Source organism: Pelodiscus sinensis, chromosome 14 (genome assembly GCF_049634645.1).
Source record: "Pelodiscus sinensis isolate JC-2024 chromosome 14, ASM4963464v1, whole genome shotgun sequence".
In the NCBI taxonomy this organism is placed as follows: domain Eukaryota; kingdom Metazoa; phylum Chordata; order Testudines; family Trionychidae; genus Pelodiscus; species Pelodiscus sinensis.
Window position 1 is genome coordinate 36,882,361 of NC_134724.1, and position 25,539 is coordinate 36,907,899.

The following is a 25,539-nucleotide window of genomic DNA, read 5'->3' on the forward strand; positions in this document are numbered from 1 at the left end:
GAGGAAGAGAGGAAGCGCGAGCACGAGGACCGGGAGAGAGAGCGGCAGCACAGGGAGCGCATGTACCAGCGCGAGCTTGAAGACAAGGCCCAGGAAAGGGAGGCCCAGCGCCAGATGCAAGAGCGGGAGTATGAGGAGCAAGAGAAGCAGAGGCAGCACGAGAAGATCATCGCAGAGCTGCACAACCGCAACCTGGAACTGGTGAGTAGCAGCCCCACCAGCCTTCAGCCCTCGACCCTTGGAGCAAGCGGGGCCAACTTCTAACCCAAACCCAAATACTCTTGCCCTGCTCCTCCCCTGACACCCCACCTCTGCCCTGCCCCTCCCCTGAGGCCCTGCCCCATCTCACTCCATGCCCCGCCCTCTGCTGCTCACTGTTCTCCCCCCTCACTCACTTCCCCCAGGAAGGCACAAGGCATTGGGCGTGTGGGGGGGGGGGGGCAGGTGCTTGCTCTGGGAGGGCCCCAAGGCTCTGGGCAAAATACCCTGCATGGGAGGTTCGGCCCGCGGACGCAGCGGGGAGTCTCCGATTCCCTGCTTACCACAGGAAGGCTTCTGAGAGAAGCTGCTGCCAGATTCTGTTTGAACAGCTGTGAGCCCTTATGCCCTGCTCCCGCCCCCAGCACAGTCCCCTTGCCTAGTGCCCGGCTCTGAGCCCCCAGACCCACCAATGATTTCCCTCTCTCTGTCTTCCACCCAGCGCATTCTCCGCCTCACCGGCTTGCCGCCCAATAAGAACTCCCTCCAGCCCTTCGTCTTCTGCACGTCTTCCTCGTCCACCCCGCACCCCGGGATGCCAGATGACGTGGAGGACAGCAATGGCAACAAGGATGATGATGATTCCGATGACGATTCCGATGACCTGTACACGGTCTATTGAGGGTGCCCTGTTCTCCATCGCTCCGAATGCAGGGACCATGATTCCAACTGTGCTGCCGTCTGTGTTGATAGACTAGGCAGCACCAAGCCCAGACTCTACTTCCCCTCTCGCCCACCCAGGGTTTTCTTTCTGGTGTCTCCCCTCGCTTGCCCCAGTCCCACTGATTGGCATTGCTAATACAGACGCAAGTTACATAATGTTGTGAGAGCCGCCTCCAGGCCCAGCCCTGCTTCCCTGGACGTCAGAGACCCAGCTTGCAGGGGAGCAGGAACCGGCCAGTGTGCGTACTCGGGCCAGACGTTAGCCCCTGCTCACTGGAGATGAAGGCCAGGAGGTCCCATTAAGAAATGCGCGTCTGGCCTCCTCCAGCCACCGGGCAGAGAATCTCAGCCGTGGACTCGTGCATGGAGGTGAGGACGTCTGGCTGAGCTAGAGCAGATCTTTTAGAAACTCACCGAGTTTGAGTTGAAGCCTGCCTGGATGTCCCTGGTAAGTTGTTCCAGTGGCTAACTGCCTTCACCGTGACGTGTTTGCACCTTGTCACCGGACTCAATTCGTCCAGCTTCAAAGTCCTGGCCTGGGCTCCTGTCCTGCTTTGGCTAGATGGAGGAGGCTTTTCCCAGCAGAAACCATCTTCTGTAGGGAGCTATAGGGCCATGACCAAGTCACCCCTTTATCCCCTCTTGGAATACGAAGCAGACTGAGCATCAGAGGCTAAGATCGTGCTCACAACTACTGACTCGACTGAGTCCTTGCTGAGCCCTTCCCCGTTTTCCCACCTCCTTTTGGGTGTGGACACAGAGTTGACCAAGGTCTCTGGCCTTGGACTCTCCAACACTGATGCAACGGTCAAGTCAGCGCCCCGCTCCGGGAAGCCAGCCAGCCACAGTTCTGACCTCCCCAGCCCACGACTTCGCCAACACGTAGCTAGCCCAGTTGAGTCTCCACATGCAGCAGTGCCCTGTGTCCTCTGCTGGTCTCGCTGAGCGCACCCCTCTGGAGCCAGGCCACTGTCTGTCTCACTGCGGGTGGCATCAGTTGTATCTTCCGTGCTTGGACCATTCCCTGTGCTCACCCAGCCAGTCCACTTGACCCAGCCCTGCGGTTCGTCCCTTTGGGCAGCACTGAGCGGCGGCGCAGTGAGCAGCCGGCCTGGTGACGCGAAGGCGGGGTTATGGGGACAGTAGGAACAAGATTTGTAAAGCAACCATCTGGGCCCTTGGCGCTTCCCATCCCCAGGGGAGCTGAGGCAGGCCCAGTGGGTGCCTGTGTCAGCCTGGGTCTTCTCAAGCATCACCCTGGGGCCCCTGCTCTGAAATGAGTCCCCTTTGAATCCAACAGCAGGTGCCAAGGCTGTTTCCCACTCTCGCAGTTTGAGTGCAGAAAGTGGGGGCCCACACACGGCTTCACAAATACCTCGCCCCTAAGGGCTTGTGTTAAACCTCCACGAAGTCCCAGATTCCCTGGCTGTGGGTAGGTATTGCTGCCCCCACCGGCATGCAAAACCCCCTTTGAGAACCCAGAGACGCCTTCCCAGGGGGCACCCTCAGCACTTGGAGAGAGCTTGAAAACTAATTTCTCTTAGTAAATTGGCTTTTCAGCCTGAGGCACATGCACCCGGAACCTCCTGCCTTCTAGGACACAGGAGTTAGAGCATGGCCTTAAAAGGCTGATTTTTATTAACAAAAGAAACGAAAACACACCTGGTGCCTAGGCTGCCAGGTGTTACAGAGCAACTGAACACTGAGAATTGCTTTCCAGGGAAAGTGACAGTGTAAGGTGTCCTGCTTGTGTTGCCAAGCAGCCCCTGAGAGCTTGTTTGTCCCAAGACACAGTTTCCCAGCCAGGAAACCCCAGCTCCAGGGGTGTTCCTAACAGCTCCAGCCTGGTCTCTCCACAGGCCAGCACCAGCGCCCCCTCCTGGCCAAGCACAGGGTGGCCTCTCCCAGCACGCAGCCACCAACGCAGGGACTGTGTCTCAGCACCATGGCCCCGGCCCAGGCAGGGACAGGCGGCCTGTGATGGGCACACGTGGGCCAGTCTGGACTGATTGGCTGGAATCCTTCCCCCCAGCTGATTTCATTGGTCTACAATTTTTTAGACGTTGTCTGCTTCAGAGATGAAATGTGCTATTTATTATGTATTTTGATGTGCTGAATTCTAATATGACAATTAAAACAACTGATTTGCTACTGTTTCCAAGATATTTAGGTTTTTACATTTTACGTCTATGTATATCGTGTAGATTGTAGAGTTTTAATCATAAATTGTAAACCTAGGTCTTTTCATGTGTTTATGGTTGCTTTACATGATACTATTTCACCTGTCCTGTTTATGTAACACTTTAAAAATCAGCAAAAGGGTTATATAAATAAAATTTATTATGAAACAAAAGGCAAAAAACTATTATGTACATAGTTTAGTCCTATTCAGTGTCTACTCGGCGCTTCTTGGCTTGTCTCTTGTATTCATTAAATGGAGCATCTCTTGTCACTGTCCAGCAATAGTCTGCAAGCATTGATGGGCTCCATTTGCCCTGATAGAGTTTCTCCATTGTTGCAATGTCCTGGTGAAATTGCTTGCCCTGCTCACTGCTCCGCAGTTTGGTGGAAAAAAATCTAGATGAGAGTGCAAAAAAATGTATCTTTAGTGACATGTTGCAACCAAGGCTTTTCTATGCCTTGAGGAGGTTTCCACCAACAACCTGTAGTTGTCTGCCTTGTTGTTTCCGAGAAAATTTATTTCCACTAACTGGAAGGCTTTCCATGCCGTTTTTCCTTGCCACGCAGTGCATGGTCAAATGCGTCATCTCGAAGAAGTTCACGAATCTGAGGACCAACAAAGACACCTTCCTTTATCTTAGCTTCACTTAACTTTGGAAATTTTCCCCAGAGGTACTTGAAAGCTGCTTGTGTTTTGTCCATGGCCTTGACAAAGTTCTTCATCAGACCCAGCTTGATGCGTAAGGGTGGTAACAAAATCTTCCTTGATTCAACAAGTGGTGGATGCTGAACACTTTTCCTCCCAGGCTCCAATGACTGTGGACTGTCGGACTGATGTAGTGGGAATCTCTTGCACGACTATCCCATTCACAGAGAAAACAGCAGTACTTTGTGTATCCGGTCTGCAGACCAAGCAAGAGAGCAACAACCTTCAAATCGCCACAAAGCTGCCACTGATGTTGGTCATAGTTTATGCACCTCAAAAGTTGTTTCATGTTGTCATAGGTTTCCTTCATATGGACTGCATGACCAACTGGAATCGATGGCAAAACATTACCATTATGCAGCAAAACAGCTTTAAGACTCGTCTTCGATGAATGAATGAACAGTCTCCACTCATCTGGATCGTGAACGATGTTGAGGGCTGCCATCACACCATCGATGTTGTTGCAGGCTACAAGATCACCTTCCATGAAGAAGAATGGGACAAGATCCTTCTGACGGTCACGGAACATGGAAACCCTCACATCACCTGCCAGGAGATTCCACTGCTGTAGTCTGGAGCCCAACAGCTCTGCCTTAGTCGTGGGTAGTTCCAAATCCCTGACAAGGTCGTTCAGTTCACCTTGTGTTGTGAGGTGTGGTTCAGAGGAGGAGGATGGGAGAAAATGTGGGTCCTGTGACATTGATGGTTCAGGACCAGAAGTTTCATCCTCTTCCTCGTCTGACTCAAGTGAGAATGATTCTGGTGCATCAGGAACCGGCAGTCCTTCTCCGTGGGGTATGGGCGTATAGCTGATGGAATGTTTGGATAATGCACAGTCCACTTTTTCTTCTCACACACCTTTCCCAACTGGAGGCACCATGCAGAAGTAACAATTGCTGGTATGATCGGTTGGCTCTCTCCAAATCATTGGCACTGCAAAAGGCACCGATTTCCTTTTCCTGTTCAACCACTGGCGAAGATTTGTTGCCCAAGTGTTGCAGCATGTGTGTGGGGCCCACCTCTTGTCCTGATCTCCAATTTTGCAGCAAAAATAAAGGTGATAGGCTTTCTTAACCAGAGTAGTAATACTGCGCATTTGTGATGCAAAAGTCACTTCACCACAAACATAGCAGAAGATATCTGCACTGTTCACACAAGTACGAGGCATCTCTGCTCACTTTGGCTAAACAGAAATGTGTCCCTTTGCAAAATCAAACACTGACAAACAAGCGAGCACGACACTGTACGATTTCTAGAGCTGATATAGGGCAATTTGTTCAGCAGAGTGATGTAAGCTTCCTTATGATTGCATCATCCATGACGTCTAGGAATAACATGATGCAATTCATATCATGTATGACGCAATACCAGCTTCAGATTGCATCATTCATTGTTTTGCCTAAAAAGCAAGTACTGGCCAAACCCAGTCACAGATTTATTCATAGATCCAGTCAAAGATGTATTTCAGTCATTTCTGGTTTAAATTGAGATCCCTTCCCTTTATAACTCACTTATCCGCCGCCATTCCCAAGACAAGGGTCGTATATACTGACCCAATAGCATATCCTGAAAACTAGAGCCAATCGACAATTTTAAGCATCATTTTCATTCTCAGTGACCCAGAATTAGTAAAGTTTGACTACATTTATTTCAGAAGCATTTTGGCTGTAGAGCAGTGTTTCCAGTAGCGGGTTTCTCGGGGGCTAGGGAGAGACCCCGGCTGTGTCCTGGCATCTGGACAGTGCTGCGGGATCGAGAGCCGAGCTGGAGCCACAGCTGGGTGCTCACGCCCTCCCCCCCCCCGACTGGCTGGGGCCCACCGGGGCCGCTCCGCGTCGCACGGGCAGGAAGCTCCTCAGCGAGGGGCCTGGCTCTGGGCGTGGCTGGGCCTGGGCCAGGCTGGCTCCTGCTGCAAGGCATGGGGAGAACAAGGCAAGTGTGGGTGCAGCCCTAGGGGGTGGGGCACGGGCCCCTGGGTCCCAGCTCAGGGCATGGATGGGGCCCAGCCTGGGCCAAGCAGGGTGCTGCTCAATATGAGTTGTGGCCAGAGGGGTCGTGACGTGCTCCGGCCACTCAGTGCTCATCAGACAGGGCCGGGCCTGCTGGGGCACCGAGCTACACCTTGGGTGGGCTGGCCGGGGCAGCCTCCAGAGCAGGCCGGAATCACGTGAGGCGCCCCCCCGGCTATCTGGGGACTTGTCTCCAGCCCCGCTCCTAGGGCCACGTGCTCAGCGCCTCGGCAGTGGGTGGGGGGAAGCTCCAGGCACCTCGGAGGGTAGCAGAGACAGCGCAGCAGCCAGAGCCCCCTGGGGCGGGAGGGGTGGTGGCTCCGGGGCCCTTGGGGGTTGCAGCAGGGGGGTGGGTCTCTCCTGTGCCTACCTCACCCGGCGCTCCTGCAGCAGGTAGCCATTGAGGTCCATCTCCAGCAGCCGCGGGGTGATCACCAGCGGACTCAGCAGGGCCGGGTCCTGCTCTGGCCAGCCCCCACCGCCCCCCAGGGCTGGGATGCTCCACAGCTTGTGGGGCCCTGGTGCCCTCGGGGCTTGGAGCCGGAGACCCCACACGGCCAGGGGGCTGCTCACGTCCTGCTCACAGCTGGCGTCCCACCCTCGTGACCCCGGTCGGAGCCCCAGGAAGGGCCCAGTGAGGAGCGTTGGCAGAGCGGGCGGGAGGGCGACAGGAGCTGCAGCCACTTGTCTGCCAGTTCCTTCCCGTGTGGCACCAGGGCCTCTCCCCACGCCCAGATCTTGGGGTGCCACTGAGCCCTGCACTTACCCCAGGCACCACGGTGGCCACAGGCTCTCGGCGATCCTGTCTGGGGCAGAGGGACCCAAGCCCTGGATGTTCCCAGGCTGCACTGGGCCCCCCAGGCAAGAAACCCCCTTGGGGAAGCCCCACCTGGTGGCCTGGGCCCTCCAGCCAAGCCAGCCCAGTCCTGGGCACCTGGGGCTGGCCCGGGCCTACCTGTCCCCTCAGCGCTGATCTGAGCTTCTTGGGTGCGGCCTGGGCCTGAGCGTTGCTCTCTGCAGGGGGGGTTAGCGCGGTCGGCCTGGAGCGGAGGGAGAAAGGCCCGGGGCGACCGTCGGGAGGGGAGGAGAATGGGGGGGGTCAGGCCCCCAGATCCACGCACCTCCCAGGGGGCAGCTGTGGGGGAGGGTCAAAGAGGAAGTCTGACAAGAGGGGGGCCGGGGTGCAGTTTGGAGCCATGTGCGCCTGGAGCTGGGGCAGTGGGGGAGGCAGCTGCTTCCATTCCAGCGGGAGGTCTACTCAGGACCGCAACTGGATTGGTTACTGTGCTGCCCTTGACCCCCAAGTCAGCCCACCCCTCCCCTAACAGGAACTACCCCATGCAGGGCAGGGGCCTCTCGGTGCAGGAGCCAGGCCCTGGGGGCTGTTCACCCTCTTCCCCTTGGAGCGGGGGCAGTTTCCCCACAGAACCTACCACATCCTCCACAATCTCTGTGGCTGCTTGCCAGGGAGAGGGGGCCGCTGGCTGCGCTCGTGGGCCTGGATTGTCTGCTAGGAAGCGAAGGGGGAATCAGCAAGGCCCTGGGCACTGCACAGCCCTGGGGAGAGGCTCCCGCTTGAGCATGCAGGGAGAGGTGCCAGGAGGGTGGCACGGGTGAGGGAGCAGGAGGGTGAGGGGCACGGGAGCGGGGGGAAGGGGCGTGGGAGCAGGAAGGTGGTGGGCACGGAAGCAGGGTGGGAGCAGGGCAGGTAAAGAGGTGCGGGGGAGCAGCGCTGCATAACTGGGGGCAAGAGAGGGGAGGGAATCCAGGCCTCTTCTCTGCCATAGTGATGGGTGAGGCAGCTCTGCCGTCTCTAAGCAACCGGCTCAGGCTCTTGCAGACTCGGGCAGACGGCCCTCAGCAGCCCCCCTTCACCACCACGTGGGTACAAAGCTCCCCCTTGAGTGGCAGAGCCGTCTCCACTCCTGCTCCAGCCGGACACGGTGCCCCCTTTGGCTCCCAGCCCCGGCAGGGAACAGCCTGGACGGGACCCCCTGGAGCCGGCGCGGGCGGGACCTTGCAGCCAGCCGTGGATGGACACGGCGGAAATGCGCTTTGCTCACGTGCTCAACCCGGGCCTGGATCTTTTCCAGCTCTGCCTTGGTTTCCTCCCCTTGCCGGGTGGCCTTGCAGTCCAGGCTGGCTTGGATCACAGCGGGGGCAGGCCCAGCCCAGCTGGTTTCCATGGCAGCAGCCTAGGCAGGAGGCAGCAGAGGGGATGCAGTGGGGGTCTCTGACCCGGCCCTCGTTACCATTTGGCTCCTGGGCGTTGGGGGTTCCCTCAGCCCAGCTCCCAGATTTTCCTTTCCCCCCTGCCCCACACAGCTTGGTCCAGGCTGGTTACAGAGCCGGCCCCGGAGCTGCAGGTGGGGGAGCGCTGTGCCGGGTGGCACAGAGCACTGAATTTGGCCCGCATGCCGCTCAGCCACGCTCTCTGGCACTCCTCGTGTGCACAGCGCCCCGGGGCAGGGGAGCGTCGTGTGCTCACGAGAGGGTGGATCACAACCACGGCCGCTCTGGGAACAGGCCCCCTGCTCTCCCTGCAGCAGGCCCCTGGGGCGGTAGCAGCCATGGACTCCGTGCTCCTGCCCGGCACCCGCCAGGACAGACACCCCGCCACGTCTGGCCACGAGCAGGAGGGAGTGTGGCTGGGCCGTTCCAGTGTCAGACTGTTCCACACGACACACCAGAGCCCAGGCCAGACAGACAAGTTCTCCCCAGCCTGCACAGTCATGGAGGGGTCATTGGGCTCATGTCCTCTAGCCGCCTGCCTGGGTCAGAGGCTCATGCATGGATTCCGGCTGCCAGCCCATAGCGCCTAGAGAAGCCCAGAGGTCCAGCCTGTCAGCATGACCCAGCCGGTGCCAGGTGACACGCAGGCAGCCGTCCTCAGCCGTTGAGACCCTGGGGCCACGCCCTGAGTGAAAAGGGCTTCTGCCGGGCAGCCACTCACCTGCCTGGAGCTCCAGCACCGGCGGTTAGTGACTGTCGCACTGTGGGGATATTTTCCAGCCTGGTGCCCACAATGGTTACTATAAACAGGTGTTTAGTAACTGAGTCCCCGGGGCAGCGCACACACCTCACACCTACAGCTCCCAGGGAAGGAGGAAAAGGAAAATTAACCATGCCCAGCCCCATGGCCAGTGACCCGCTCAGGAGGAGAGGGGTTTTCATCCCAGAATCCAAACCTCCTTTACCCGGCAATACCCTGACTGCGGGCAGAACTCAGCTGCTCCCAGGGGCACTAGCCACTTCCAGCCTGGAAACACAACAGCGAGGGGAAGGGAATTAGCAGCTTTCCCAGCAGTCACAGCGAATTCACCACCACCAGCATTGTAGATTGAACTAGAGCTCCTCCACCAATCCAAACAGGAGCTCATTCCACCAAGGCCTGTAGTTGGGCGTACACCGCGGCCTCCTGGCCTCCGAAGCCAGGAATTAGCCTGGGCCTAGTAATTCCTGAGGTTCCTGGGGACACTGCAGAAGCCTTGTCCTTTTGGCGCCTGCCAGGGCTTGTTCACACCGTGTCTTTTGGAGAAGGGGCCTAGTTCTTCCTGGTTTGCATTGCAGTGTCCCCTACCCAGCAGTGCATGGCCCCCCCAGTACTCCCATTTTTATTTTTGGATTGTCCAGAGGCAACAGATCTTTCTACTACACAACATACGAGCAGCCAGAGAATCCAGGGCAGCTCCTTTCCCCCTGTCCTCCCCAGCCCTGGCGGAGCTCTGGGACTCACCAGCCACCATGCACTGAAGCCTCCATGTCATGGACGTGCCCCGGTACTGGGCTAGTGGAAGGGGGCAGCGGGCAGGTCATGTGATTGCTCAGGGCAGGTGGCTGGTGTGGAGCCGACAGTAGAGCTCCCCCACTAGGATGCACCAGCCTATTTCAGAGAACCTGACAGCCCAGAGGAGCTGCAGGGAAGGGGCAGACGCTCCAAGCAGAGCCTCCTCCAGCCCCAGGAGCCCAGCCACTGGCCCTGTGCACTGCAAAGCCGAGTGCAACAGGCTGTAGCACAGAAAGCACCGTGTGCACCGTGCCCCCCTCCCCTGCTGACCTTTGCAAGCCTAGGGCGCTAGCTCTACACCGCCCCAGAGTGGGGGAAGTGTGGGTGGAGCTGCCCCTCCCCACGGGGGTGTAGGACAATCGGGAAGTCCCAAACCAGAGCCATGACCACACTCCCCGCAGTAACGCATTGCACAGCATGTGCCTCAGCAAGGATGGCAGCCACACGCTGCCCACGGCTCCTATGTACTACACAGAACATGTGAGCAGCCACTGCCGGAGAGGAGCCAGCTTGTGGAGCTAGAGATCAGCCCACCCCAGGAGCAAAGGAGCCGGTGCGGGGTTGGGGTCTGCCGGGTGAGACTTTCCCACCTGGTCAGGTGACAGGGAGAGCCAGCAAACCCACAGCTTCGCCCCGGGCTCGTCCACAGCATTTTACCCACTACTGGCAGGGGTAAGCCAGGGCATGTAGACCTCCCAGGGAGCTCCCTGGGCCTGGAACAGGCCAGTGCCCACGCAGGGGTAAACCAGCAGAACCATCACAGAACAGACTGGCACGTATGCCAGCGCTTCCTGTGGAGACGGCAGGTGCCCCCGGGGACCAAGTGTGCTGCAGGGACAGGGCGTAGCTGCCACCCTCCCAGCCCAAACTCCTCTGCAAGGCTGGAGGACAATGCCCGGCGTTTATCGCCCTCTGGTGCTAGACACTGCATGCGCCAACGGCAACCCAGGTCAGCCACGGCGGCCAAGCCCCCACCCCACCGTTTCCAGGGAGGAGCTCCACAACCCACCCTCCAGGGAGCGAAAAGCCGCCTGCGCCGCTCCTTGCCGTGGTAAGGGCCAACCCAGCCCCGCCCCTCGCACAGGCCGACACCAGGTTTGGGTTCCCACGTTTATTGGAAAAGCGACAGTGCAGCAACAGATTCAGAGGGCTCCTCTGGGGGTTTTGAAGTTCATTCCCACCGTGGGCTGCGTGACCTGCAGGTTGGACAGGCTGCCGAAGTCCTGGAAGACAGAACACACCAGCTCACACAGCACGTCAGCCTGCCACTTCCCCACTGCAGGCAGGGGGATTCCAGATCCAAGCGCTGCTCTGCGCCCCCTCCCCCAGCCTGTCTGCCCCAATGCCAGGGCGACTCCTCTAGCCTGTCCAGACAGGAGGCAGAGCCACAGGGCCTGGGAGAGGCAAGTGACACAGGTGGGGACACGTCCGTATCCACTGGCTGGGGCAGAGACGTGAGCGTTAGGCAGACAAGCCGGCACCTGGATTGAAGGCAATGTCACAGGCTCTCCCACGGTTTGTTTGCTTCCATAGTGAGCTGCGCTCTAAACCAGGGGCAGGAGGCCTTGAGCCCAGCTCTGTACAGTGCACACCCCAGTGGCGAGGGGGACGGATTCTGAGCTGCGTGCCGCACAGGGCAGTGCCGAGTGGGCAGGCAGGAGAGCTCGGGGAGCACCGGGCCGGACACTGGGCAGCGGAGGCGGATACAGAAGAGACTGCGGGTGGGTGAGGAGGGAAGAGAGCACGTGTGTCCATCCCCAGGGCCATGTCCTCACCAGGCGTCCTCCCCCTCCCCCGCTGCTGGGGCTTCTAGCAGGGGAGTGGCCCCGGTCATGCTCAGGCCCAGGCTCCGTACTGCTTGCCCATGCAGCACGGGGATATTTCTCTGGACAGCATAGAATGATCCCAACACAAAGGCCAGCCTGGCCCAGGTCTAACACTGTAAGCAAGTCCCCCAACAGCTGTTGCTAGGAGGCTCCCCGGTGCCTGCAGTGTGAACCCTGCTCCCACGGCTCAGAGCCCCCACGCCAGTCTCCGAAGGGCCCACTCACCAGCAGCTTCAGCATTTCCTTAGTATCTGGGTCAACCTCAATGATCTCCTGGTCGAGGGCAGAGACCTGCCGGGGGGAAAGGAAGAGGGAGGCACTTTGTCAGACACGACCTGCAGCGCCAGGTCCCAGCACGGCTCAGCCCCCACCCAGAGGCGGGAAGAAGCCGGAGTGGGTCCCTGCAAGTCCAGGGAGCGCTGGCTGTTCTCATGGCGCCAGCTTGGCGGGTCCAGCTGAACTGACCAGTCCCCAAGGGAAGGAAGGGTTTGAGGAGCACCGAGCTAAGCCGAGTGTTTCTTGTGCACCAAGGAGTTCAAACTGCCAGCTGCGCAGAGACCGGCCAGCACTGGGAACCCCTGCCCGGCATCCCAATGCTGAGGAGTCTCCACCCACCCCATAAATACTGTGGGGAGAGCTCTGTGATGTGCACAAAGAGCCCAGCCATACAACGCTGCAAGGGAGACGAGCACCATCTCTCAGCACTGACAGCCGCCCCCCCAACGCACAAGGGACCATCGCTGCTCTGGCTGTACCTAGGAGACCGCCCTCTCTGTTCCCACGCGGCAGCAAGCCAGCCAGCCAGCCAGCAGCAGAGCTCGCCTCTCTACAGCCAAGCCACACTGTTCCTGCCCCAGTGCATGACAATGGGGGCTCTTTGCCCATGACACAGGAACCTGGGGCAGTACCTCCAGACTCAGCTCTGGACTTCACCAGCCTGCCGGCCGCCAGCAGCCACAGGAATCACCCTGCCAGCTCAGAACGAGGAAAAGCACAGTAGCCAGTCCAAGGCAACCCGAAAGAGCTTGAAAAGGCACGGAAGGCAGAAGTCAACCTTTTGGTGCCCAGATGTCAATACGGCCTTTAAACCCTCAGAATGAATGGCATCCCTTTTAGAGAAAGGCCACCCCCACTTGGGTCCCGTGTTTCTCAGCCCTTGCCAGAATATCACATTCCTGCCAAGACTCATACTTAAAATATCCTCTGCCCTGAGACACAAGCGCCACGCTCCCATAGCTGCAACAGTCCCTCAGACACCAAGCTGACAAGCCAATAGCCCAGGCGTTCCAGCCACGCTCCCCCCTTTGCGGTTTGCACTCTGTAGGCAATGGGACCGGCTCCCCCAAGTCGTGAGGGTGCGATTTCTTCCCAAAGCCCTGGACACAAAGCAGCGGAGCGGCTGAACTTTGGCCCTGGTTTCACTGTAGCGTCTGCAAGCAGCTCTGCCCAAAGGAATCCCAGAGGGTCTTACAGAACACGACACTCACTGCCACAGGCACACAGGTGTTCTCTCCCCGCTCGGTGCCATAACGGGATGAGAGCTACATCAGGGCTCTCCTCCGTCAGCTGACACCAGCCAGTCCCGCCCTGGAAACTCACGTACCAAGTCACTAGCTGCATTAGTGTAGCAATCGGACATTCTGTGCCCAAAGGCAGGCAGAGTACGTACACCTTCCTCGGGGGCTGACCAGTGGCAGAGAGGGCCCTGGGAGGAGCTGAGATTTAGCATGGCTAGTCCTGTGTCCCTGGCATGCCAAGTTCTCAGAGCCGGCTAGAACTTCGAGGAAGGCAGACACCTCACAGGTAGATCCGAGAAAAGAAAGTGATTTGCCGGTAACTGCAGAGGAACTGACTCAATGACCCTGAGGCTCTCTCCATATATTCCTGTGATGGGACACATGGGTGGCAACAGAGGGAACTGGTCACATACTATCAGGAGGCAGGCCTCTTGCATCTACACGGTGCGTTACCCAGCCAGCACATCCTGGACTAGAACAGCAGCAACCCACACTCCCAGGGCAAGAAAGGATCTGCAAAGCCATAAGGCAGGAACAACCCCAGCCCACCCAGTGACATCACAGCCCCCATGACACTCACTGGCATCACACCTGTTTTTCATAATCCTTCTGGTGACAACAGAACTCCACACCAGTGGTTCTCAAACGTTTTGGCCCGCGGGGGTTGGAGTGCGAGGCCTGGCTGAGAGCTAGGGTGCACAAGCGGACTGGGAAGGTTGGATGCAGGAGCGGGCTTATGGTGGGGGTGCTGGGAGGGAGGGTGCAGAAGCAGGCTGAGGAGAGAGAGGCCTAGGTGGGAGGGAAGGTACAGGAACAAGCTGGAGGGGGTCTGGGAGGGAGGGTGTAGGAATGGGCAGGAGGTACACGAGGGGGATGAACGTGAAGGGTTTGGGCATGAGGGAAATGGGGGCGTTTACCTGGGGTCCTGCACTTCCTGCCGCTCTTAGGCACCGCCCCCCTGCTGCTCCTATTGGCTGTGATTCTGGTCAATGGGAGCAACGGGGGAAGCCTCCAGGTGAGGGGTTTCCTGCACTGCCATTCCCCCAGCCGACTGCTCTACACACAATCCGCCACAGAACCCTGGGGTCACAGAGTGCCAAGCTGTGGGTGAACTGCACACTGAAGACAAGGCCTGAAGCTGGCTGGCTGCTCTCTCTGCCATTTCATAGCTCATGGTGCTGCTGGAAGCCAGATTCCAAGGCCACCTACCACACCCACCTTGTTGGGCTGGAGATGAGGGTGCGAGGCATGTCTGAAAGTTACAGGGTTTGGCAGGGATGGCCACCGAGCCCCCCAAACACAGGAAAACTTTCACAAGCTCCTCTTCCTGCAGGATCTATGACCTGGTCTTGCCTGTGGCCCCAGTCACTTTCGAATGCAGGTTCAGGATGAGAGCCCTTTAAACCCAGCAGGGGGCTAGGCCCTCAGATTGCTGGATGAATCACAGTGACACAAGGACAAGGAAGCGACCTGCTCTCCCGCGGCTCGTCTAAGTGAGAGCTCAGGAAAGCCCACCCCCATTCTGGACTTTCCAAGGGTAAGTGCGGGAGTCTGTATGGCACTGGAATTCTTACACCCAGGGAGGCGTTTTGTCACCTTTTATGCTCAGAAAACAGGCCGAGGGTATTTGCCCCACAGCACAAATCAGCAGCACAGCTGAGATGAGACAGCAGGACTTCTTGGCCTCCTCTGGCCTTTGAGGACAAGTCACCCAGGACCCTTCTCCCAAGTGCCAGCCCGGGGTGATGTGTTCAGAAGGCGCTATTGGCAGCTACCACAGGCCATGCAGTCATGGTCATGTTCTCAGCAAAGGCGAGACCATGGCTGCTGGCGTGCTCAGCAGAAAGGAGGTCCCTCTGCTAGCCAGGCAGAAGCTGGAAAGCACAATGGCAGGACAAGCTGCTCTGCTTGGCAGAGCAACCCTGAGGTGCATCCCGGTCTGGCCAGAGACTTTACCTCAGGAACGTAGTTATCCCTCCTCTCTCTCTCCTCTTCTTGCAGTTTGATGGAGATACCTCTGACAGGCCCCCGCTGAATACGTTTCATCAGATGGGTGACATACCTGTGGGGAGAAGCCAGAAACTGATCAACTGGCACTCCGTTTCCTTCCACACTTTACCCATATTCAACAGCTCGACCCTTTGGCTGTACAACTGCGCCCCTAATACCGGGAGAAGTGAGGCATGAGACAGCTGTCTATCTGTCTCATGGTTGAGCCCCCCGCCCCATTTCACAGCCAGAGACCACAGTAACTCGGCTGTAGCAGCAGGCCTTCCTGTCCTGCCTCCTGGGAGTGGTGGAGGAAAGGAACAAGGATGTCTGAAAGTTACAGGATTTGGTAGGAATGAGGATGAGGCCTCCAAACACGGAAAAAGCTTTCACAAGTTCCTCTCCCTGCACTATCAATGACCAGGCCACAGACAAGACCATAGTCACTTTCGAATGCAGGTTTCAAAGCACTAAAAAGCCAAACACACATCGATCCTGAGCTAAGACTTTAAAATCTTTTAAAGCCAAACCATAATGAAAACAGCCACGCTAGAAAGGACCAACACTCAGCTAGAGCAGAGAAACAGACTCCAGTCAATCCGAAAGAGTCAGGACGTAAGGAAGGTTCTATGAGCACATTGCCATTAAGCAAGGAGTTCGCTGTAATTCGTAAGTACAGGTAAGCAACAATTTCGCCGGCCATCCAAAAGCCAACTGACAAGTTATCCAAAAGTGAAATGTTTTAAAGATGTAGGGATGCAAAAGGTTAACAGGTGATGCTTACCAGTTAACCGGTGGGGGCTGGAGCAGCTCCCCACAGGCTCCCCTGCACCCCTTTAATCAGTTAACCGATTAAACAGGATTTTACATCCCAATTAACTGCTGAGTAAGAACTAAAGAGCATGTGTTACTTATTCTACCAAATAAGGTAGTTCTCCTGATGCATAAATAGTCAGATTATATTTCTAAAATTATGATTGATCTGGTGGAAACTACCCTTCAAAATTCAGAACAATCTACAGCTTCCAAGCTCACTAGAGATGTATCCGCACGCCAAGAGCCTTACTCCATGGCCCCAGTGCCAGATCAAGGCATTGGGGCACTCAGATTTCAGATGCATTTACTGAGGTTATCAAAACAAACATCCTTGATGAACACCTGTGTAAGAGAATGAGAATCTCTTTTCACTCCTCAAGACTGAGAATGAAATTCACCCCAGAGCTAGGATGTGACAAATTACCCCCCCCCCCCCCCCCCAAAAAAAAAAAGGCCACCAAGTGTCCCGGCTGCTTTACCCAGCTATCTTGTTGCGCAGTTTCTTGCTGGGGATGATAGCAATTTCTTCGCACACCCGTTTGTTCGTGTGGAAGTCATTCCCCAGCCGGGTGTAGTACTTTTCAATGATGACCCGGGCGGCCTTTTTCACGGTCTTTGTTCGCACACGTCCCTAGGAGATTTGAAGAAGAACAAGTCACCACAGCATGAAACAGCCAAACCGATCCTTTTCTGCTGCCAGCTCAAAGCACTCCTGGTAAGCTCCTAAGGAGCCACTAGGGTTACACAGGCTGTAACAAAAAGCAATTTCCTCCAGATAATTCAACCCGCCAACCTGACCATGCAGCTCCTGTCACCCAAGCCTGCAGAGGAAGTGGATGGGACCCTAACATGCACGCTACGCCTGGCCTAACATACAGAGACTGTGTCTGAACACCGGGAAGACCATGGAACCCCAGTTCACCCTCAAGCCCCGAAATCTCCCCGTCAGTCAGCGATAGAGGAATATCCAGTGGCCCTGGACCGCCCCCACCCACTCTTGGCCAGTGTAAAGCTCATTCTGGGGAGCCAACACTGCACATAGGGCCCCCCGCCCGCGAGACCCAGCCCCCCCCCGGGACCCTCACCCAGCGGCGGGCCCGCTCCCCTCATTAGACCCCTCTCCTGCCCCGACCCCTCCAAACACGGCCCGGCCCGTGCACCTCGCACCCGGGCTGAGTGATCCCAGAGATCTCCGAGCTCCCCCCACATACACACACGGGGGACAGACACCGCCTGACTCCCTGTGCGGCCCCCCGGCCCGCAGCCCCCCCCCCCCCGGTTCGTGCGGCTCCCCGGCCCCCCCCGGTTCGTGCGGCTCCCCGGGCGGCCCGCCCCAGGCTCCCTGTCCCGCGCCGTAGGCCCCACCCCGCCCCCCGGCGGCGGCAGCAGCCCCCCAGCGCGGCGCAGGCCCCGGCGGGCCCGGCCCGGGGCGGATGGCGGCGGATTGGGGAGCGGGACGCGCCGGGCCCGGCACCCACCATATTGGCAGCGACCGGTGAAGAGGGCAAAGGCTGCCGGGAAAAGAGCGATCACGTGGGCGCGACGAGAAGGGCCTGCGAGCCCGGGGAGAGCGCGGGCCGCTCGCCCACAGCGCCGCCTGGCGGCTGGGGGCGCACAGCACAGGCCGCGCGGAGCGCACAGCGCCACCCAGTGGCTCAGGGGTGGAAGTAGCAATGGTTGAGCCCGGAATAACGCCCGGGGGCGGGGCCCTAACTCTGCCTGATGCGCCCCGGGCGTTATTCCGGGCTCAGCCATTGCCCAGGCTGTGGCTGGCGCGTTGTGCCCTGGAGCCCGCCCCTTGGGGTGTCCAGCACCTCAGAGAAACCCGCAACAGGCTGGGCTGGGCCATTTAACCCCCTTCCAGCCACAGCACAGGGAGGGACAGACACTCCCAGCCGCAGGGACCGGCCGGCCCCATGCATTGCAAGCCCGCAGGCCGGGAATCCCTGCCCACGGGCCATGCCACCTGCCCGGCCTCCCCCATCTCCCTGCAGGCCCTTCTGAGCCCCTCAGAAGGTAAAACAGCCCTGCCCATGTCCCGGAGTGCGGGGAGCGCTGTTCGGTCTTCCTCACGGGCCTCTCTCCAAAGGCAACTTCCATGCACAAGGCACCCCCTGTACAGAGCCTGAGAGGGGCATAGCCAGAGCCAGGATGAGAGGCCAACTTGGCTGAATTGAGCCCATAGTTGAACCAGCCCTGAGGCCCAGAACACAAGCTAGCAGGCCCAGACAGCCCCACCAGGTGCCCCAGGAATGATACTGGAGCCCAGCTGAGCGCGTGTAGTTTTCTTCCACTCCTGCAGGGGGAGCAGGGCACAACCCAAGGGTAGGGGGTGATGGAGACAAACCCAACAAGCAGCTACCTGTTTACAGATCCCCCCTTCCCACTGTGCACCCCCTCCCTTGGATTCTGCCCCCCCCCCCATGCCACCCTTCCAAGGCTGGAAGATCTGCCCTAGCCAGCTGGGAGGGGAATCTTCCTGCCACTCTGCTCCCTCCCTTGAGCAGCATATGGGTTCACCACCTGCCCTAGCCCTCGCTCGGTCCCTGTGGCACAGCCACCTCAGTGCTTCTGCTTGCCCAGCAGCATTTGGCTCCAGCCTAGGGCCCACACCTGAGCCAAGGAGACAAAGGGAGGGGTTATGCTGGGCAGATACAGCGGTGGAGAGGTGTCTGTGTACATACGTGTGCACGCCCTCCCTGCCAAGGAACAGTCTGGGCCTCACCTCCCGGCATCCCTGTGAGGTTGCAAGAGGAGGGAAGTCTTGTGTGTCTGCACCCACCCCCTAGGACTGTGGATCAGTTTCCTCCAAGGCCCGGGACAAGGGGACCCCCTCACACACAGTAGCTGGAAGGGGGGGAAAACTGGTCGGTGGCTCCCTGGCTCACTCAGACTTTCTGGAGCAGAGATGGAGGCTCCTGCCCCACTCTATGGGGTAGAGGCAGGGCCCCCTTTCGGAGTGGCAGGAGGGAACAGGTGGGCTCTGCTCAGCCTCCCTTGCCCAGTGGTCAGGGCTCCACCCTGCCTGGCTGGAAGATCCAGGCTGTGCCCCTTTCCCTGCACAAGGCCGCCAGGGCCTTCTCTGCCCTTCCAGAGCCACAAGGAGCCACCAGGTTTCCCCGGGCAGCCCGATGTCTCATGGCACACCCAAGAGGCTGGAGCCCCCCAGTCCTCACGCTCCAGCCTGCGATGGCTCCAGGCAACGTGGCCAGCCCTGCAGCTGCTGCGGTGGGTGGTTGGGCAGAGGCTCTGGCACCCTGAGGTTCTGGGCTGGTCACTTCCCACCAAGTCACTCGCCTGTAACAAGGTCTCTGCTGGCAAGCACACAGGAGCCCCGGGAGTGCCATGGCTATCTTTGGGGGCGGGGTTTGCCCCTGGGGAACCTCTTTCCCAGCGGATGGGATTACAGACTAACCCTCCAACACCTGCTATCAGGCAGTGCAGCCTGGAGCACCCAAGGCTGGCCTGGCAAACTGCACGCTCTCCATCCTGGTAGCCCTGACACCCGATTCCAGCTGGGCCTCAAGGCCAGAGGGTGGCCCTGGGCCAGGCAGTCCCAAACTAGCTTGCCAAGTAGCACCAGGTCTCTCCACAGGCCTCACTCCCAGGGCCCCAGTGGGTTGTGTGTGCAGAGTCTGGGGACTGGGCTGGGACCCACGTTCTTAGCACTGCGACGGGGCTGGGCCCCAGCCAGCGGCCCCCAAGGTCCAGGCAGGAGGCCGAGCTCTCTGTGAGCCAAGGGGCAGCCCTGGGCCTGCAAAGTCTCCCAAGGACAAAGCGAGCTGCAGGGGGTGACCCTGTTGACAAGTGAGCCCGTGTCTTGGAGGGAGGGGCACAGCCAGAGCAGCCGCGGGATGGAGCAGAGCCTCAGGGGGAGCATCTGCCCGGTTGGGAGGAGGCTCTGACTCTGCTGTGTGATTTTATTGGCGTGGAGCCCTTCGGTGCCATCATTCAACTGGCATCTCGCACCCCTGAGCCTGTTGCTGTGACCCCGACGTACCCACGGCTCTGAGCGGGGAGCCAGCAGACACTCACAGCCAGGCGCACTGGTCCCTGGGGGAGACGCTCTGAATTCTGTCCACTTCCCATGGCGCTGGGCTGATATGAAGTGACCATGCAAGGAAGGGACTTGCCGGGTGGGATCCCAGCCTGCAAGATCTCCAAGTCAAGACTGGAGCCTTTCCAGGGGATCTTCTCCTGGCGTAGCCTGGGGCCCGCTCTGCAGAGGCTCTTGGCCTGTGCCATGCAGGAAGCCAGCCCGTCACAGTGGGTGGGTACGACTGCCACTTGCTGCCCCAGGCCCTGCATGCCCAAGGGCTGTGTCTCCAGCCGAGCACAGGGGACAGCTGGGGTGTGCCTCGCCTCAGAGGTTCCAGCCCACCCCTCTGTGCAGCTGGCACCACCAGACAAGTTCCACGGAGTCTGTGTTGGAAGAGTTGAGAAGACTGCAACCCTGGCCTGCAGTGACCGGCCGGAGGGAAGCAGCTTAGAGCCCGGAGACTCAGCGGGACTGTGGGGGGAGGGGGGAAGGAGAAGGAGGGGAGATACCTCCCTGTATCCAGGACCCACTTGTGGGCTCAGGAGGCCGTTTCTGGTAGGGACCAGAGAGAACTGTGATCTGATCTCCCAGGGCCTGTTTGCTGCCCATGTTGCTCCTGTGGCCCAAGGGGGTTCCTGCCCTGACTGTAGCAGTCGTGCCCGAGGGACAGTAGCAGGGTCAGCAGTGGAATTACCCACCTAGCAGTGTCGCACCGGTGGCTAGGCCAGTTCACGACATCGCAGGCTGTGCATGAGTGCTGTGGCTGGATTGGCAAGGCCTAGGCCTAGGCCAGGCTCCCGCTACGCTCTTGTTCTACTCTAGGGCAATGTACAGCCCCACAGCTCAGCTGGTTGATTGCAGTCCAGCAGAGCAATCCCAGGAGGATCAGCTACCCCACTAAGCCAGCCCCCAGCAGGGTCTCCCTGCTGCTTTAGTGCAGAGGCGGACAACTTCCTGCCCCCACCGCTGCTGTTCAATCCGCTTCCCCTGGCCGTGCCCAGCCCCATTAAAAAGGCAGACCAAGAACTGCTGCAACGTGTTTATTATGTGCCAAAAACTACACCACAGCTTACTCCACGCATCTGTAGGAGAGTGCAGTCTTGCCTGCATATACTACAATGAGGTAGAGACTTCACACAGCTTCACAAAAACCCCACAAGAGCAGCTGGGATATGCAACATCAGCTCAGCAGGAAAAGGGAAAAAAATATGACACTGGTTCTTTGGCACACAGCTTCCAATAGAGGGGAAAGTCAAAAATAAAATATCAAGTTCTCAAATCCCAGCAGCATTTCAGTTGACCGCACTGTTGCTTTTTTCATTTCTTAAACAAAGGGAAAGGTACTTCTCCCCTCTAAGAGAAAGGGCTCCTATGAACCTTCGTCTGCCCACCAAGACGCAGCCCTTTTTTAGCTCAGTTACAAAAGAAAAATTAAGTCCTGTGACTTTGTGATTAAAAACCTCTATCAACCCCCCTTAAGTGCAACTTAAAAAAGTGCAACAAACTATTTAAAACTATATACAGCCGCTCAGAGATCGTTTATCCGGTCCAGTTTCAAATCCAAAAATCCTGTCCTTTCCTTGTTGCAAACCCCTCGATTCACAACTGTGAAACTTGTCTTCTAACCAGCAGCCCCAGACACAAATTGCAATAATGTTAAAAGCTGCCAGGAAAGAAAAATTCTTGTTTCAAACGACTTAAAAACCGTTTTAAGTGTAAAAAGGAACTGGTAAAAACCCTTGAGCGTAAAATATGAAATATGATTTGGTTTAAATGAAGAGCAAAGTCTCCTTTGTTGTTACAGTAAAAAACGCCAGCTGAACATTCAGTTTATGCCGTTCAGATGGGGGTTAAATGAATGGAAAGGCACTGTATGGCAACTGCAAAAAAATGGAGCCAATGAGACCTGCATTATTACCATCAGTATTGCAAGGAATGTAAAAAAGCGCCTTTAATAAATAAAAAACCTAGGTGAAGACATCTGCATCAACACCTTCTCAATACATGGCCCTTTTTGCTTCTTGTCAGCAAACGAGGAACCAAAGTCTGGGAACTGCAGAATCGTTTGAGGGGCCCTCCCCCCTCAAAAAAACCCCAAACAAAACCCGACAAAATTCACTGTGCATTAGTGCAGAAACAAAGAAAGACCAGCAAGTGCAAACGTGAATGTAAGATTTCCCCATTAGTCCTCAGGAAGCGCGTTCCCAGGCTGGGTCTGGCACTGGCAGGCACGCTCGTGCGCTCTCCACTTGGCAGGTTAACAAAAGAACTTTCTCCTGCAACTGCAGCAGATCCCGGGCACCCGCCGCCTCTCTAGCTGGAGTCTCGGTTCTTCTGGTTGCGCATCAGTGGGCGGTGGTGATGCAGGACCTCCATGGAATGCTGCCAGTGCCAGCAGGAGCGACAGAAGTACTTGAAGCAGATCTGCGGGGAGAGGGGCAGGATTGTGGATGGGGCTCAGCTGAGCAGCAGGGCAACAGACGGCAGGGTGAGTCTCTCCAGAAGGGGAGCCTGGCTTGGGATGAGCCAGCTAGCCCCTAGCAGAGCAGCAGGGGAGGGCAAGGCAGGAGCCTCCGTAGAGTCCCTGCACAGCCCGCCTGCTGAGCTGGGAGGGCACAGCAAGGGGGAAGGTTGTGAGGTCCCTCTCCAGGGCCCCAGGCTGGCTCCTTGCATTAGTCAGTATTTAAATGAGGTTTAAAAGGAGTCTAATCTAAACAAGCCAGAGATTGGCGCTTCCTGCCTGGCCCTAGAGCCCTGCTTCGGGAAGCGCACCGGACAGGAAACCCTTCCATCCAGAGCCACACCACTGCGGGGCCAGGTCAAGTGGCGCCTGGACTGCTTCCTGCAAGCGGCTCCGTTCCCTAATGCAATCTGTCCCTGCCCTCACAAGGAGACAGGAGCGCCTCTGCCAACCTTAAGACGTAGAGCACCTGCCGGCGGCACAGGCCACGCCTACGCCGGGGGCACAGCGGGGTTAGTGAGCACAGGGTGGTTTTCCAGCCCAGAGTCACACCGCACTTGCAGACCAGCCTGGCTCAGCTCTGGCTCTGGCTCAAGGCAGCCTGCTGCCCATTCTATCACACCCATGCTGTCCTTGCAGCCCAGTGAAACAGCGGCACCGCCCACGTTCCTGCACCAGCCTTACAAAGCTGCCACCACGCAGGCAGGGTGGCGCAGGCAGCTGGATCCCCCGGAGAATGCGCTCCCAGCTGCGACACTGGAGGGGCCCTGGACATGGAGCTGGCCGCCGGTTCCCAGCCTGCTCCTCCCCACCAGACCCCACTTCAAGCCCGCAAGAGCCTGAGTCCAGCAGCCCATTCCAGTCGGCTTTGGACCCGCGCTGGACGGGCTCCGGGTCGCAGCCTGGGCAGTGATTTGTGTGAGTGTCACGTGGCCAATCACGCTGCCGCCGGCCGAAGGAGTGCCTGCCTCCACTCAAGGCATGCCTGCCTGTGAAGGGGGAACACGGGCTGTTCATGCAGAGTGAGGGCACCTCGCCCACCCTGGGCTTGTAAAAGGGACCCCTATGTGCACATTCATCCCTGGCCCAGAGCGCTGGCCAGTGGCCTCGGCCGTGCAGCTGGATTCTCGGGGGGGTCTGAGGCATCTGCACAGGAGCAAGAGAATGGGTCCGGGGCCAGCGTGTCTTCCGCCAAGCGCACTGGTCCCCCTTGGCCCGGCCCTACTGGGCAGTGGAGCAGGCAGCCCTGGGTCGACCCAAGGGCGGGCGGTGAGAGCAATCCCTGCTCCGGCCGGCCAGGGGTGGCCATGTTACCTGGTCTCTGCAGAAGAAGGGACCTGGCTGGGAAGTGCAGACTTGACACATGGAATCTTCCAGATAGGGGTCAATCTGAACCTGCAGGAGAGCAAGAAGGGACTCAGGGGGGCAGGAGCAGGGCTGCTCTGACTGGGCACAGGCAGCTTGACATGCTGGGACTCCGTCCTCAGCACCTCCCCCAGACAGGCTCAGGCCAGGGGGAAGGGGCCTGGTTGCGGAGGACAAGCTCTCGCGTTTGGCTCCCAGGCCCACGGTGGCCGGAGGAACAGCCTCCCCAGCTGTCCGCAAGCTGCCCTCCGCCAGGCACCCAGCCAGCTGCCGCAGGGGCTGGAGTGTCTCTTCCCCAGGCAGAGCCAAAGGGACCAAGTCTCTCCACACCGATAGCCCCAAGGACAAGCGGAAGGAGCCTGAAGCCGAGCTGAGCACCAGGCCAGCCTGGTCTAGAGCAGCAGCAGCGATCGGGCTCGGGGACACGGCAAGGCCCCTCCTGTAACACGCTGGGGTGGGATTGCCACATGGTGTGCAGTCTCCATCCTCTCCTGCCCCCCCAGCCAGGTCAGGGGCCTGTCCCAGAGGCTGGGGAGGGAGATCTGCCTGGTGCCCGCTGCATGCAGTGGGCATGTACCAGGCTGAGCCAACGCTGCGACTGCCCAGTGGGCTCCAGGACAGGCCCCCCGTGCTCCATCAGAGGCTGCTCTAGTGCAGGGTGCACGGGCACGACCGATACTAAGTGCCTGCCGAGGGAACCTGCCCAATCACCCGTCCTCTGGCCAGCTGCAGGAGGTGTCCAAGGAACAGACCCAACCCACTCCCCAGCATGGAGCTAGATTCCCCTTTGGTTCCCCCAGCTAGCAGAGGACCAGGGCCTCAGAAGCCAGCAGGCCGGGCCCCAGCAGAGCTGCTCACCTTTTTAGTAAACTTGGTTGTTTTGATCTCCACGAAGGCAGCGCTCACGGCCTTCAGGTAACTGCGCTGGTTGTTAAAGGTAACACGGCCCGACCCTGCAAGGAGCCAGAGCGTTAGCGCCACCGAGGCAAAGGCTGCGGGAGAACCCGCAGGGCGAGCGGCTCCCGAGCCAGTCCCAGACCCTTCCCGAGAACCCAACTGCAGCATCTCCAGGCTCTGCTCTTCCAGGCCCAAGGAAAAGCTGCCCCAGCAGGTGGCCTATTTCTCCTAGGAGTGGGCTGTTGGCACGTGTTCTACCCTGGCTGCAGGGCTATGCCTCCTCTGCCCCGCCTCACAGCATAGCACAGAAGTTCAGCCTAGTTTGCCTCAGGGTGGGTTGTGCAGGGAGGTGGTACTGGGTACCACGGCCATCATGGGGGCAGAACCAGACCAGCCACTGGCTGCCAGGGTACCCTCCTTCCTGGAGCCTTCTGGCCGAGACAGCGCCTGCAGCCAGGATCTTTCCTAAAGCAGAGGTGTCTGCTCACCATGCCGGGCTTGGAAGGGCTGATTGCAATCAGCGTCGTTAGTCAACAAGTTGACTGTACACAAAAGCTGAGGCAATAGCTTTGTCAGTGATAACCAGGCTTTACAGACAGGGAAGCTACTAGAGAGTCTGATTTAAGGTTGGTTCCTTTGTAGAAGTTGACAGGTCAAATGAACAATTTTTTACATCTGAGCCTCTGCCATTAAACAACTGTCTGGCCTCGCCACCCCGCACCACTGTGCGCATGTAGAACTGACAAGCATTCATCACTAGTCTGTCAGTCAATGAATAGTCTGCCCCACCCGCGGTGCTCTCCGGACAGCTTCTCCTCGGTGACGCGCACAGTCACCTGGAGGTCGAGTTTCCGCTCGAGTGCGGACGATGCACGTCTGAGCTTCCCTCACAGATTAAGCCCCTCTGGACACATGCCTGGCGTATTTCCAGTCTGAGCTCTGGCCCATGCAGTCGTGACTACAGGATTTTCACAGCGGTGCGCCAGGAAGCAGGAGCATCCGGAACAAAGGGATTTTATCCGCAA

At 58.4% G+C, this 25,539-nt stretch overlaps 2 protein-coding genes and 2 non-coding genes across 10 annotated transcripts in view; all 4 read right to left on the reverse strand.

The window, feature by feature from the left end:
• Positions 1–10,700: 10,700 nt before the first annotated feature.
• Positions 10,701–17,379, reverse strand: RPS17 (ribosomal protein S17). The gene is made up of 5 exons (XM_075897497.1): positions 17,231–17,379; positions 16,232–16,383; positions 14,904–15,009; positions 11,656–11,721; positions 10,701–10,827 (listed from the first exon to the last, which is right to left on the reverse strand). Exons 1-5 carry the CDS (start codon positions 17,231–17,233, stop codon positions 10,747–10,749), a joined length of 408 nt encoding a protein of 135 aa, XP_075753612.1. The 5' UTR covers positions 17,234–17,379; the 3' UTR covers positions 10,701–10,746.
• LOC112546596 (small nucleolar RNA SNORA71) lies at positions 14,197–14,330 on the reverse strand. The gene has a single exon (XR_003090333.2). It is a non-coding gene; the product is annotated as a small nucleolar RNA SNORA71 (small nucleolar RNA).
• On the reverse strand, positions 15,264–15,397 carry LOC112546595 (small nucleolar RNA SNORA71). The gene has a single exon (XR_003090332.1). It is a non-coding gene; the product is annotated as a small nucleolar RNA SNORA71 (small nucleolar RNA).
• Positions 17,380–20,815: 3,436 nt separating the features above from the next.
• Positions 20,816–25,539, reverse strand: part of CPEB1 (cytoplasmic polyadenylation element binding protein 1) — a 53,906-nt gene continuing 49,182 nt past the window's right edge. For all 7 annotated transcript variants that reach the window (XM_075897502.1, XM_075897500.1, XM_075897498.1 and 4 more), the window contains 3 exons: positions 24,476–24,570; positions 23,567–23,647; positions 20,816–22,215 (listed from right to left, as the gene is read on the reverse strand). In XM_075897502.1, the coding sequence (XP_075753617.1) occupies positions 22,105–22,215; positions 23,567–23,647; positions 24,476–24,570 (287 nt within the window). In that variant the 3' untranslated portion in view covers positions 20,816–22,104. The remainder of the gene's footprint in view (positions 22,216–23,566; positions 23,648–24,475; positions 24,571–25,539) is intronic.

What these genes read in the sequence shown, in the direction of transcription:
- RPS17 (XM_075897497.1), bottom strand. An exon ending in CTGCGCAACAAGATAGCTGG is followed by an intron (nt 15,010 to 16,231) that starts GTAAAGCAGCCG and finishes TTCTCCCCACAG; the next exon opens with GTATGTCACCCATCTGATGA. An exon ending in AGGAAATGCTGAAGCTGCTG is followed by an intron (nt 10,828 to 11,655) that starts GTGAGTGGGCCC and finishes TCTGTCTTCCAG; the next exon opens with GACTTCGGCAGCCTGTCCAA.